Below are 13,654 nucleotides of genomic sequence, written 5' to 3' on the forward strand. Positions count from 1 at the left end.
TTTTAACTGGAAAAATAAAATAAAGTCAAACTAAAGAATGTCAAATTCACTTATGCTTACAGTGCAATAATTGTACACGTTTTATTAGCTAATTGTTTCCAAGAACTTATCAATTTTATCAGGGGTAGTATGATTATACGTAACTCGTGTGCCTGACATGCAGGGCATTCAGGTCTAGTCTCCAAATACTTAATTAAACATTCCTGGTGAAAATGATGTCTGCATCTGGTAGATAACATTGGCCTCAAATTATCTAAGGCATTAGAACAGATTTTGCAAATTGATTGATTCATTTTCCTTTTTTGATTATTAAATAGTTCATAAATCGATTCGAAATCTTTGAGAAGCCATAAGGGGATGGAAATGGAAAGGTATACACATATATACGTTTCTTTGTTTTGGCAATGCTATAACTCTAAATGTAATTAAATGGCTGATTGCTTGCAATCATTATACCTCTTTCATAATCGAGTTGGATATTCGTAGCCTTCTTAGAAATGCTATGGTATTCTCCGAACCAAACCGGAAGAGATAACAGATGAGAAATCAGAATGGGCTATTGTAGCTAATCAAAACAATAGAAATCGGACTAGTATAAAAGGCTTGCAAAGGTCTAGGTAAACAGTTATCTATAAAACTTTTATCCAGCAATTCTCTAAGAAAGTTCAAATATACGGTCCAAATTTCTAAAGAGGGAAAAAAAACCGGACAGAACAACAGGTAACAAGGTAGAGTTATAGAGTTTACAGATTTTATTGTCCTATCACGGCCCCACGTTGGGCGCCATTTCTGTAATGGTATTTTCTGTATTACAGAAAAAAAATTTCCAAGTTTATGATGACATGAGAAACAGCACGTTATTTGGCTAGGACTCGCCGGTATGGGTAGGGTTCTTTTTCTCATTCTCATCTAAAGGACCATTTACAGGAAAAATTTAAACGTGCAACCTAAAGTCTAAGAAAGTTCAAATATACGGTCCAAATTTCTAAAGAGGGAAAAAAAACCGGACAGAACAACAGGTAACAAGGTGGAGTTATAGAGTTTACAGATTTTATTGTCCTATCACGGCCCCACGTTGGGCGCCATTTCTGTAATGGTATTTTCTGTATTACAGAAATAAAATTTCCAAGTTTATGATGACATGAGAAACAGCACGTTATTTGGCTAGGACTCGCCGGTATGGGTAGGGTTCTTTTTCTCATTCTCATCTAAAGGACCATTTACAGGAAAAATTTAAACGTGCAACCTAAAAGCGGACGGACTTTTGACCACTGAAACTAAAAACAAACAAAAATAGGGTCGTAGCATTGCTTGAGATCATCCGGTGTTACAGATCTCTAAGCCCACTCACACCAATGTTCCTTGACTCCATAATATCTTTTAAAGGAACCCCGAAAATTCTATCCCTTATGGCTCTCTTTAGATTTCAATAAGTTTTCTACTCCATTTTAATACTTAGATGTTCGTAATAGTTTATTTTAAACAACAATCATATTCGTAGGAAAAATGTATATGCTTATACCATGGTTTATATAAAGAAAAATAGATCAGGTAAAAATATGAAAAAGTGAAAAAAAATAACAACAAAAAAATATAGTAACGAAAATTATCAAGCTAATGGCCGTAAATAATTATTTCGAAATTCAAAACCACAATTCGTACTTAATTTAATCATATGTCTTACATACTAGGACTTACCCATTCACTAAGCGCTGCATAGGCCTCTGCAATCACCAACGATGAATGGAAACTTAGTTTAATAAATATAAATGGTAATGGGTGTATACTACGAAATAAATATATAGACCAACACTCAAATAAAAACAAATTATGGACAAAAAAAGTCGTCAAATTACAACAAGATTTACAAATGGTAACAAATTATTTCTTAATTATTTGATAATTAAAGGAAATTAATTAGAAAAATTAAGAATAAAAAAAATATGGATGAAAGTTGAGTAATAACACGATACAACACACGTGGGGTGGAATAACCCAAACGTGTACAAGACAAAAATGTAAACGATCAATTGCTTCGCTTTCAACTTTGTTTTTCGGCACAAAGTTTGTAGCACATCTAAATCCCAAAAATGTCAAGGTGGTTGATATCAATTTTACCGGGAGTATTTAGAGTTGATGGCATGAAATTACAAAGGGGGTAAATCAAAGGCCCATCATGCCTCAAATCTACATGAGAAATTAAAATAGTCATTATCACAACCACAAACAGATTTTAATTCGCATTAAATACCTTTCTCAGTGTACTAGCTGGACAAATAAAAAAAATCTCACAAAAATCCAAGAATTCATAAAACCCACTTGGGTAGACCTCAATAGAAAAATTGCTCAATCGCAAATATTATTCCGCCTTGATTTGAAATAAATGTGACTAGACACCGATCTAGACCGTTACTCGGAGTAAACTTCTCCCTCCTTTTGTCTATTAGCAAACAATTTACGTATGTCCGTCACACAACCTTTTAACTCAAAACCACCTTGATAAATAATTGTATGATTAAGCCTTGAGTTTCATCACCAGTCTCGTTCCCTTAACAGAAACTCTTCTTTAATTGTCATTAATAGTCTTTAATAAAAACGCAAGAAGAAAGAGAAGTGAAAAGAAAAAAAAACAAGAGGAATGTTATAGAAATGAATCTTGTCTTAAATATCAGCCTATCATTCGCATTAGACTACTCCCACTCCCCATTCATCAAAGCATACACAAGAGACTAACAAACAAAAACAAGAACATTAAACAGATCGAATCATCGGACTCTCTTCCTCAACTATTGAAATAAAGTGGGTGGCAAAGAGGGGGGGGGGGGGATGCAATGGTTGAGTACAGAATAAATTCCAAAACAATGGAAAGTGGAGAGCGGAGACCAAAGTTGATTGTTTTTATCATGCTATTATTGCAGAATTCAATTACCTATTTATAATCCGAAAAATGCATAGGGAAGGAACCCATCACAAAGTTCGGCCGGGCCGAATCTTATATACCCTCCACCATGGATCACATTTGTCAAGTTCTATGCGCAGTATCTCTTTTTAGGCAAACAAAGAATATTGAATAAGAACTGTTATGCTATTGGAGCTATATCAAATTATAGTCTGATTCGGACCATAAATGAATGCTGAGCATTGGAGAAGTCATTGTGTAATATTTCAGTTCAATCGGATAAGAATTGCGCCTTGTAGGGGCTCAATAAGCAAAATCGGGATATTGGTTTATATGGGAGCTGTATCAAGCTATTGATCGATTCAACCATATTAGACACGCATGTTGAAGGTCATAAGAGAAGCCGTTGTACAAAATGTCTGCCAAATCGGATGAGAATTGCGCCCTGTAGAGGCTCAAGAAGTCAAGATCCCAGATCGGTTTATATGGCAGCTATATCAGGTTATGTACCTATTTGCGTCATACTTAGCACAGTCATTGGAAGTTATAACAAAACACCTTATGCGAAATTTCAGCCAAATCGGAAGAGAAATGCGCGCTCTATTGGCTCAAGAAGTCAAGATCTAAGATCGGTTTATATGACAGCTATACCAAATTATAAACCGATTTGAATCATACTTGGCACAGTTGTGGAAGTGATACCAAAACACTACGAGCAAAATTTCAGTCAAGTCAGAGAATTGCGCCCTCTAGAGGCTTAACAAGTCAAGACCTAAGATCGGTTTATATGGCAGCTATATCAAAACATGGACCGATTTGAATCATAATTAGCGCAGTTTTTGGAAGTGATACCAAAACACCACGTGCAAAAAAATCGGATAAAATCTGAACCGATTTGGCCAATTTACATGGACCGATTTGGCCAATTTATAATCCCAACCGACCTACACTTATAAAAAGTATTTGTGCAAAATTTCAAGCGGCTAGATTCACTCCTTCGAAAGTTAGCGTGCTTTCGACAGACAGACGGTCGGACGGATGAAGATGGCTAGATCGACTTAAAATGACATGACGATCAAGAATATATATACTTTATGGGGTCTCAGACGCATATTTCGAGGTGTTACAAACAGAATGACGAAATTAGTATACTCCCATTCTAAGGTGGAGGGTATAAAAAATACAATGGTATTAACTTCGTTATTCCTTAATTACTCTATAAAAGATCTTGTTCTACAACACTGCGCAAATTGATCCCACTGTGTCGCTTTAACTGTAAGTCCGATATTTATAAAATTTTACACATTTGAATTGGTGTAGGAAAAAAAACGTATCATTTGCTACATGTGCTTTGCAATTTAAGATAAATTTAATATGCAATTTAGTTTTTTCTTAATATTTGTGGCAGATTAGGATCAGTTTTCTATTTTTAACATCAGAAAATATAAATTGTTAGGCTGCTAAAAGATTTTTTTGAGTGTAGTAAAGCTATCTTTTGGAAAATTAATGATTTACACTTTTTATGCGTATTATGCTTTCTTGGTTCGGAAATCTATATTTCGGCATGTTGCAATAGCAATTAATATATCTCTATCGTACGGTTTTGGATAAAACATGGCATTTTGTAACTTCACAGTGAACCAAATTTCCGATGTCAGACCTTTCTGTAAAAATTCTGAACTGCGACAAGATCTTACTGAAAACGTTCAGAATTGAATGCTTGTCTGAAGGATTTTTTTTAATAGTTCTAAAGGAAAAAAAAATTAACGATATCTGGTAGTCTTGCTGTAAATTTTTTTTTAATTTCTTCTTCCGACACATCGAAAAGACTTCTGAACGATTTCTGGACTTTTCTTCTTTGGGAACTTTTTTTCGACTGTTCTGAAGAATTCTGAACGATGTCTGAACTTCCTATCGTATGGTTTTTTATTTCTTTTCTTCCGACAGTTCGGTAGAAATTCTAAACGATGTCTGAACTCTGTGTCGGATGTTTTTGTCTTTTTTGTGCGTGTTCTACACATATTAATTTGTTTGAACCGTTAGGAATCTTTATTCCATGCTGGAGACATTTCTTCTTCTTCTCCCGTTCGAACTCGACTATATAAAGGAGATTCTTTAGGGAATGTTCAAGAGCAAATTTGCAATTTAAACCGTCGGAAATCACATTCAAATGATGTAGATTTTTTCAGAATTCGATAATTTGGAAAAAAACACCGGAATTCTACAAATTTTTACACCAGAATTCGGTCAGAAATCGATACGACGAGTCGGAAAACAAATCCGTATTCATTAAGACTCATCATCAGAATTCTGTCTGAAGTCTTAACGACAAATCTAAGTTTCCTTCCGAATTTCCCATAATTTTGTTTCAGGATTTGGTGCGAAGTGTCGGCAAAAATATCAGATTTGCCTCCGACATTTCGTTCCGAAGTCGTTACAACCACTCCATATGTTTTTCGTTAAGAATTCCGACAGACTTCGGAACCGAACTCGGGTGAATTTGCTGCATTTTCGTACAGACTTCTGACCGAATTCTGAACGCTTGGTTCACTGGGTTCCCCGCTAACACTATGATCCCACTATGTCTAACGTCCGACATTTACGGCGTGTCGGAGGAATGTTTTGTTTAGTTTATTTTTATTTTTGCATAGACACATTTCGTTACCACGTGTTTGGAATCTACACAAGTGGTGAAGGGAGGATATTTTCTTTTTTTTGGAATTGCGTGTGGTGCCACTAACTGTTGCCTTGGAATTTTTGCTTTGTTTGATCAGTTGTAAGACATTCGTCTTAAGGCGATGGGAGAATGGATTGAGGATAGGAACAGCTCATACCATCGGGGTATAAGCGACGATAGGAAACCTGGAAAGAAGGGAAGGGGTTTCCGATCGGATACCTGAGATGAACCTTGAAGTCAAGTGCGATGCAATGCTGCCATCGGCACAGCCTTGGATTGACTTAACCCTAGTATTGCCATCCGGAAGATCATGTTACATGGATGGATCAAAGCTAGAGGACAGAGTGGCCCTGGGGCTTACATGGAAAACCCAGGGATTGAGATCTGTTTTAGACTGCCTGACCATAATACGTTCCTGCAGGCGGAGATCCGGGCGATCACGGAATGCGTGAAGTGGTGTGGTGCTAACACGAGGACGTCGAGTGTAAACATCTTTACCAACATTAAAATTGCCATAAGGGCAATAACAACCAGGACAGTAAGGTCGCGTACAGTCTTGCAGTGTAAGAAGGAGATTAACACCATCTCTGAGGATGGGAAAATCCACATCGTTTGGGTGCCGGGCCATAACGGAGTAAGGGGAAATGAAATGGCAGAAGATTTGGCGGTGAAGGCCAGAGGACTGCCGTCAATAAACTTCGTTAACCCGAAGCCTTTCGGGTCGACGCAGTCAGAGTTAAGGGAGTGGGCGACGAATGCGCATGCAACATTGTGGAACAGCGAAGCGGTCGGTAGGACGGGATCCAGATCGCGGGGATCCAGATCGTGAGAAGACGAGGCTATTACTGATAGCTATTGGTATCATAACCGAACATATAGGACTACGAGCTCACTTATGTAAAATCGGTGCGGCAAGTGATAGCATGTGTAGGGCATGCGGGGAAGTTGATGAGACTTTGGAACATTTCCTTTGTCATTGCCCGGCTTCCACGTCCAACAGATACCGGTACTTAGATGTAGACACAATATCAGACATGAACCAACTTAAGAACTTAGGGGAGTGGTATTGAAAACAATTAAGGGTTTTGTAAGTAGCACGGAATTCCTAACTTAAAATTTTCATTTTTGAGGTTACTTTATAGTTTTTAGAGCGCACAACAAGCCGATTTCTTGCTTAGGTGTATGTCCATAGTGGCATGGGGCGGATTAATATCTGCCACCTCTTTTCAACCTAACCAAGCCTAACCTAAGACACCCGGCGGCAAAATCGTTCTGAAATCGGATCGATTCGTCGGCAAAATCTTCCGCATTTTGTAAGACATTCGTCAAGAAATCGGTCCCAATTCGGTACGACGTAAAACTTCCCATCCGAATTGTCGAAAATTTGCTCCCACATCGGTCCTATATCGGTACGATATAGCGGTAAATATATCAGATTTCCCTCAGCCATGTCGACCCGACAACATGACAACCACTTCTCACGTTTTTAAACACGATGTCAGTAAGACATCGGATTCGATATCGGACGATTAATCAGTTTGTCGGACCAAATTCGACAAATTTTGTTAGCTGGGTTATTATGTTCTACTAATACACTGACGAAAATTCACTTGTCAACCTTTTCAAAAACTCGAAGAAACACTGGTAGATCAGTTTCTATTATTTCGATGGACCAACGTTCAAAGATCAATTTGCCAGAACTTTTTCTACATCATAATCATTTAATCTCGTAAAGATGTAATGCAATAACTTCAAAGATTCATAGTTCAATCTTACCGCCCATATGGTCGGATGCGCTAATGAGTTTGATGTTTTATTCATTGCACTGTGTATTGATATTCTACTTTGTGAATCAATTTTAAAAAATTTTTAGAATGTAAAAAAAATAACTTTGCATCGAATGTTAATTGATACCATTAAAATACATTATTGATGAAACAATTTGTAATGCACATACATCATACAAAGCTGTTGTCTTGATTTTTTTATGTAGTAAATAAAAGTTTTAAACGCTTACATGAGGATCGATATTGGTGTCTGTTGGACTAGCAACTTCGTGACTTGATTTGGTGTCGTTCATCTCCAAAGTAGTATGAGGTTGAATCGCCATTTAAAACACCGGCGGCGAAGTTTGTTCTATTGATTTTAAATATTAGACACTCACAAGATTTTATCATCCAACACAAAATTTCTCCAAAAAACCAATATCCAAAGATAGAAAATAAAATTCACAATTCTTTCGTATGTGTTAATAATTATGAGACTTTGGTGGAGAATACATTATCACAGGTTTTCTTCTTTTATTGTTTTTTTTTTTTTTTTTATTTTGTCTTGCTTTTTTTATTTAAGACGCCAGATTATTTGCTTATTTTCTATTAACCGTATAGTATTGTCGTATTTTAAACAGCATTGCTGCTTGTGGCTGTAGTGAATGTTTTTGTTCTTTTTATATTTTTGCTTCTTGACTTACGACTCGCCAATTGAAAAAAAAAAACAAATACTGAACAGCCGTTGTTGTTCTCGATGGTAGGCAACTTTCACAACTGATCGACAGTGTTGCGATCTTACAGATGCTTGCTAGCCGGTGTTTACTTTTAAGATTTGCAATGGGGGATTCACTGGTTCTGTGGAGATCATTTGCTAAAAGAGAGGTTAAACTGTTGTGACTTAAGTTGAAAGCTATGAGATTGTAAGAATCTCTTAAAAATGTAGCCATCATGACGAAAGAAGAAGGAGCTCTCTTTTGGTTTATTTTACTTATAAAAAGTACATATCCAAGAAACGATGCATGTGCCGAAAAGGGGATATTTTTCGTAATATATGTTTTTTTTTTTTGAGAAAAGATAACTAACAATACATACACACGTATGTATATTTGTGGTCAAATTAATTTTGTCAATGATTAATCCCAAAACTAAATGAGTAAATGCAAATTTTGCCCATGAACATTCCACTAAGGAACAGGGGCAAACTTCTCACATATCAATGAGTGCAGTCCGATTTAAGTTCAAGCTCAATGATAAGGGGCCTCCTTTTTATAGCCGAGTCCGAACGGCATGTCACAGTGCGACACCTCTTTGGAGAGAAGTTTAACATGGCATAGTACCTTACAAATGTTGCCAGCATTAGGAGGGGAAAACCACCGCTGAAAAAAATTTTTTTTTTAATGGTCTCGCCAGGATTCGAACCCAGGCGTTCAGCGTCATAGGCGGACATGCTAACCTCTGCGCTACGGTGGCCTCCGACTTAATGAGTAAATACCCATAAATATTAAATAAAGTAACAAATTTAGACACTCGTAGAAAAAAGAGAAGTACAAGGCAGATATTACCGCCTTACAAGAAGTTCGATGGACTGGGAATGGCGTCACTACAACACCAAACGGTGACGAACTATACAATAGCTGCCATAACACGAGGCATGAATTTGGCTGTGGATTTGTGGTTAGTCGAAGACTGAAACACCTTGTCTCCAGCTTTACTCCGGTGGATAAGAGGCTAGCCACAATTCGCATAAAAGACAAATTCTTCGACATCAGCCTTATTTGTGCCCATGCCCGGACGGAAGACAAAGACAAGTAGACCAAGGATATTTTCTACGAGCGCCTAGAGAGAGAATATGACCGCTGCCCCGCCCATGATATTAAAATCGTTCTGGGAGATTTTAATGCGAAGATTTGGAAGGAAGACATTTTTGGTCCAACAGTCGGAAAGTTTAGCCTCCACGAGATAACGTCCAGTAATGGGTTGAGGCTGATAGATTTCGCCTCGGCAAAAAACATGGTAGTTAGTAGCATCAGATTTCAACATAAAAATATTCACAAAGCCACTGGCTGTCACCCGATCAAAACACGGGAAACCAAATTGATCACGTTGTGATAGATGGAAGGCATTCATCCAGCGTGTTAGATGTACGATCGATCTGTGGAGCGAATATAGATTCGGATCCTTACCTTGTGGCAGCAAAGGTTCGCACCCGTTTGAACATGGCAAGGAAAGTACCATCTGACACTGCACTGAAGCTGGATATTGAAAAGCTGCAAACACAACAAATAGCAGCGGCATACTCCACTCGACTGACCCAACTGCTTGATGAAAACACTCCTTGTTACGATAATATAATGGCGCAGTGGCAAACTATTGCCCACTCCATGGAAAATGCCGCGAAATCCGTACTTGGGTACCGGAAGCCTCCTCCAAAAAAGCCATGGTACGACCAAGAGTGTCGAGATGCTACTGAAACCAAGAAAGCGGCACATAGAGCAACCCTGCAATCAGTAGCAACGCGCCAGATGAAGGAGAGGTATCGGGAGAAAAAGAGAGAGGAGAAACGTCTATTCCGCAGAAAGAAAAAGGAAATATAAAGACGTGAGTGCGAGCGAATTGAGATGTACAGGAGTCAGAATGAAGTCCGGAAATTCTACCAAAGAATTAAACACCAAACCGATGGCTTTGGTGCAGGCACATCCTCCTGCAGAGACAAAGAAGGAAATCTGGTAACTGACACAGACAACATGCTGAGGATATGGAAAGAACATTTTACCCAACTGCTAGTGTCCGATGTTGGAGGCGAAGAGGATACCGCAGAACCAATCCCTGATGATGGTATTGAATGTTTACCTCCTAGTCAGAATGAGGTCCAAGTAGCAGTGACACGACTAAAGAACAACAAGGCAGCAGGAGGTGACGGTTTACCGCTGAACTATTTAAGACGGGAGTCGACACGCTGATAAGGCGTATGCATCAGCTTATCTGCGCAATCTGGCTAGAAGAACGCATACCCGATGATTGAATCCTCAGCATACTATGTCCCGTACACAAGAAAGGAGACAAGACGGAATGTGCCAACTACAGAGGAATAAGTCTCCTCCCCATCGCCTAAAAGATACTCTAGAGTACTGTGTGAAAGATTAAAACCTAAAGTCAGTGAGATAATTAGGCCCTTCTGTGCGGCTTTAGACCTGGTAAATCCACCAAATCACGTATAAGGCAGTTACATCTATATCTGGACTGATCTGGACCGTAGTGAACAAACATGTAGAGGCGCCTTACATAACTCGCTGTAAAAAATTTCTGTGAATTTGGATAATAAATAATACCTTAATTCGGCAGATCTGTCTCTATGGGGGCTATATCAGGGTATAGTCCGATATAGCCCATCTTCGAACTTTACCTGCTTATGGACATTAAAAGAATATGTGCAAAGTTTCAGCTCACCAACTTTATTTTTCAAGGCTGTGGCGCGATTTCAACAGACAGACGGACGGACATGGCTAGATCGTCTTAGATTTTTACGACGAATATATATATTTCGATGTGTTGCAAACAAAATGACGAAATGTATGGTGTATGTAATGGTGGGTATTAAAATAATTAAAATAAACTTCTTTAATTTTTCAGAAAATGGATTCAAACCAAATCTTAATGGACAAACCTTTGGGATCTTAACAAAAAGAACATAAGTTTATCATCCTATGGTGATAGCACTGCAAATGCAAATTTGCCCATGAACATTTCATTTAGGAACAGGGGTAAACTTTTCACATATCAATGAGTGCTGTCCGATTCAAGTTTAAGCTCAATATTGAGGGGCCCCCTTTTAATAGCCGAGTCCGGACGGCGTGCGACACCTCTTTTTGGAGCAGTTTTTACATGTCTGCCATACCAAATGATACGAGAGTTGCCTTTTATATTTCGAGATTAGAGAACAAAAACAAGTATTAATCATCGAAAATTGCTTTATTGTTTTTGAAATATTCCCCATTGAGATCTATACACTTCTGCATGCGTCTGAACCAATTGTCGAAGCACTTTTACCACTCTGATTGAGGTATCTCCAAAACACGAATTCTGAACGCATCAACCCCTTCTTCAGGTGTTCTTCAGGTGTCGAAAAACGTTGACCTAAGTTTTTACGTACGGGAATAAAGAGAGGTCATTCGATGCCAAGTCAGGACTATACGGCGGATGACTCATCGAATCGACATTTTAGTGCTCAAAAATGCAGTTGCTTGAGCCAATGTGTGAGAGCTCGCATTGTCGTGGTGAGGAGTCATCCGTCTTAAGCGGTTGGTTTTCCTGATTTCATGGAAGACAACTGTAAATCAAATGGTTGTGTACCACTTAGAATTGACTGTTATGCGTTGTTCTAGAGGTACGATTGCGACATGTCCCGATTTCCCTAAAAAACAGCAAAACGATCATTTGCTTGAAAGTGCTTCGTGCGCGAGCAACTTTGTAGGATTTGGCTCATCTTGAAACACCCATACAGTTTGCATACAGACTGCTGTTTACTTTCGGGCTCATATGCGTAAATCCACGATTCATCACCTGTCACGATGTTATAGACGTGTTTCGAACCACCGCGATCTTTGGAGCATTTCTTTCAACCAATCGACACGACCCTTCTTTTGAGCGATTGACAAATTGTGTGGGATCCAACGCGAATAATTTTTTGACGTTCAAATGTTCGTGCAATATTGAATGTATACTGGTCCCACTAATGTCTTAAACTCACGAAGGTCACATGACAATCTTGCAATATCAGTTGACGCACAGCATCAATGGCTTTTGGAACAACAACTAATTTTGGAGGACCTTCACGAAAATCGTCTTGGAGTGAACTACTACCTCGGTTAAATTCACCATACCATCGATAAACACTAGTCCTTGATGGAGCTTCATCGCCAAAAATGGAATTAAGTTCATCGATGCACTGTTGTTAAGTTAATCCACGTCGAAAGTTGTAAAAAATAATCGCACGAAAATGTTCGGGATGAATCTTTTGAGTTACTGTAAACAACACAAATAGCGCTCGTATGTCAAAAATTCAAGCTTTACGATAGAGTTGTCAGTAGGCAGATTGCAACACAAGGGTTGTCCAATCCTGAAATATACGGGCAACGTCTGCGCTACCATGGCCTCCTGATAGGTTATGCATTAGGTTCCGCCGGGCCGAATCTTATACAGCCTTCAAAATGGATCGAATTTTTAAATGGACAAATCTTTGGGATTCTAGCAAAAACAACATAAATCCACCGCCCTATGGTAATAGGTATAAACAAGTTAAAATGCGTCAGATTCTGCCGAGCCGAATCTTATACACCCTTTAAAATGGAAAGAATTTCCAAATGGACAAACCTTTGGGATGTAAGCAAAAATAACATAGGTCTACCGCCCTATGGTGATAGGTATAAACAATTTAAAATGCTTCAGGTTCCGCCGGCCCGAATAATATACCCCCTCCAAAATCGATCGAACAACCGAATAGACAAATAAAGTGATTGGTTTATGCCAGGGATCTCGAGCGAGTACCTTGTTTTCGATCGGCTCCAGCAACAATTTTTTCGTCCGCTCTTTTTTATTTAAATTGATTTTATATTTTTCAATGTTCTTCTTAACCCATACTCGTAAGACAAGTGGTACATTAATTTTGTCATTTTATTTGAAGTACATAGCAATCTATTTTCACCTCCGAACATATGTATTCTTGATTATATTGTAGCATATATCGGGCTTTATCCTTTTATAACCCCACATACTCACATCTCCCGATTAACCGTCTCAAGTTCATAAAATCCGCCTTTTTTAAAATCGCCAGCATAAGATCGGATTTAGATTGTAATTCTTGAGATCATAGAGGGCGCATTTCTTATCCGGTTTAGATGAAATTTTCCATAACAGCTTCTTCTATGACCTCTAATATCGTTGACAAGTATGGTCTGAATATATCTATAACTTGATCTAGCTTCCATATAAACCGATTTCCCGGTTGTACTTCCTGCACAGTAACTTCTGCTATCACTTCCCACATTCATGCTAAGTGTAATTTAAATCTGTCCGCAAAGAGATATAGCTTTCATACAAACCGATCACACGATTTGACTCCATAAGCATATGGTAGGTGGAATTTTAAACTAAATTTTTTCATATGGTATTTCGTTATGACTTGTATAACCTACACCTCTACTGTGGTACAGGGTATAATAACTCAATAAAATTGCCTGTAACATCTAAAAGGAGAAAATACAAACCCATTGTTAAGCGTACCGATAGACACGGAATCATTTGCTGATTCGA

General features: G+C 38.3%; 1 protein-coding gene across 7 annotated transcripts in view; it reads right to left on the reverse strand.

Annotated features, from left to right (window-relative positions):
* The window catches only part of LOC106093274 (ninjurin-A), a 75,537-nt gene that overhangs the window by 45,035 nt on the left and 16,848 nt on the right, over positions 1–13,654 (reverse strand). For all 7 annotated transcript variants that reach the window (XM_013260326.2, XM_013260321.2, XM_013260322.2 and 4 more), the window contains exon 2: positions 7,594–8,216. In XM_013260326.2, coding sequence (XP_013115780.2) covers positions 7,594–7,686 — 93 coding nt within the window. In that variant the 5' untranslated portion in view covers positions 7,687–8,216. The remainder of the gene's footprint in view (positions 1–7,593; positions 8,217–13,654) is intronic.

This window comes from Stomoxys calcitrans, chromosome 1 (assembly GCF_963082655.1).
Source record: "Stomoxys calcitrans chromosome 1, idStoCalc2.1, whole genome shotgun sequence".
In the NCBI taxonomy this organism is placed as follows: Eukaryota; Metazoa; Arthropoda; class Insecta; order Diptera; family Muscidae; genus Stomoxys; species Stomoxys calcitrans.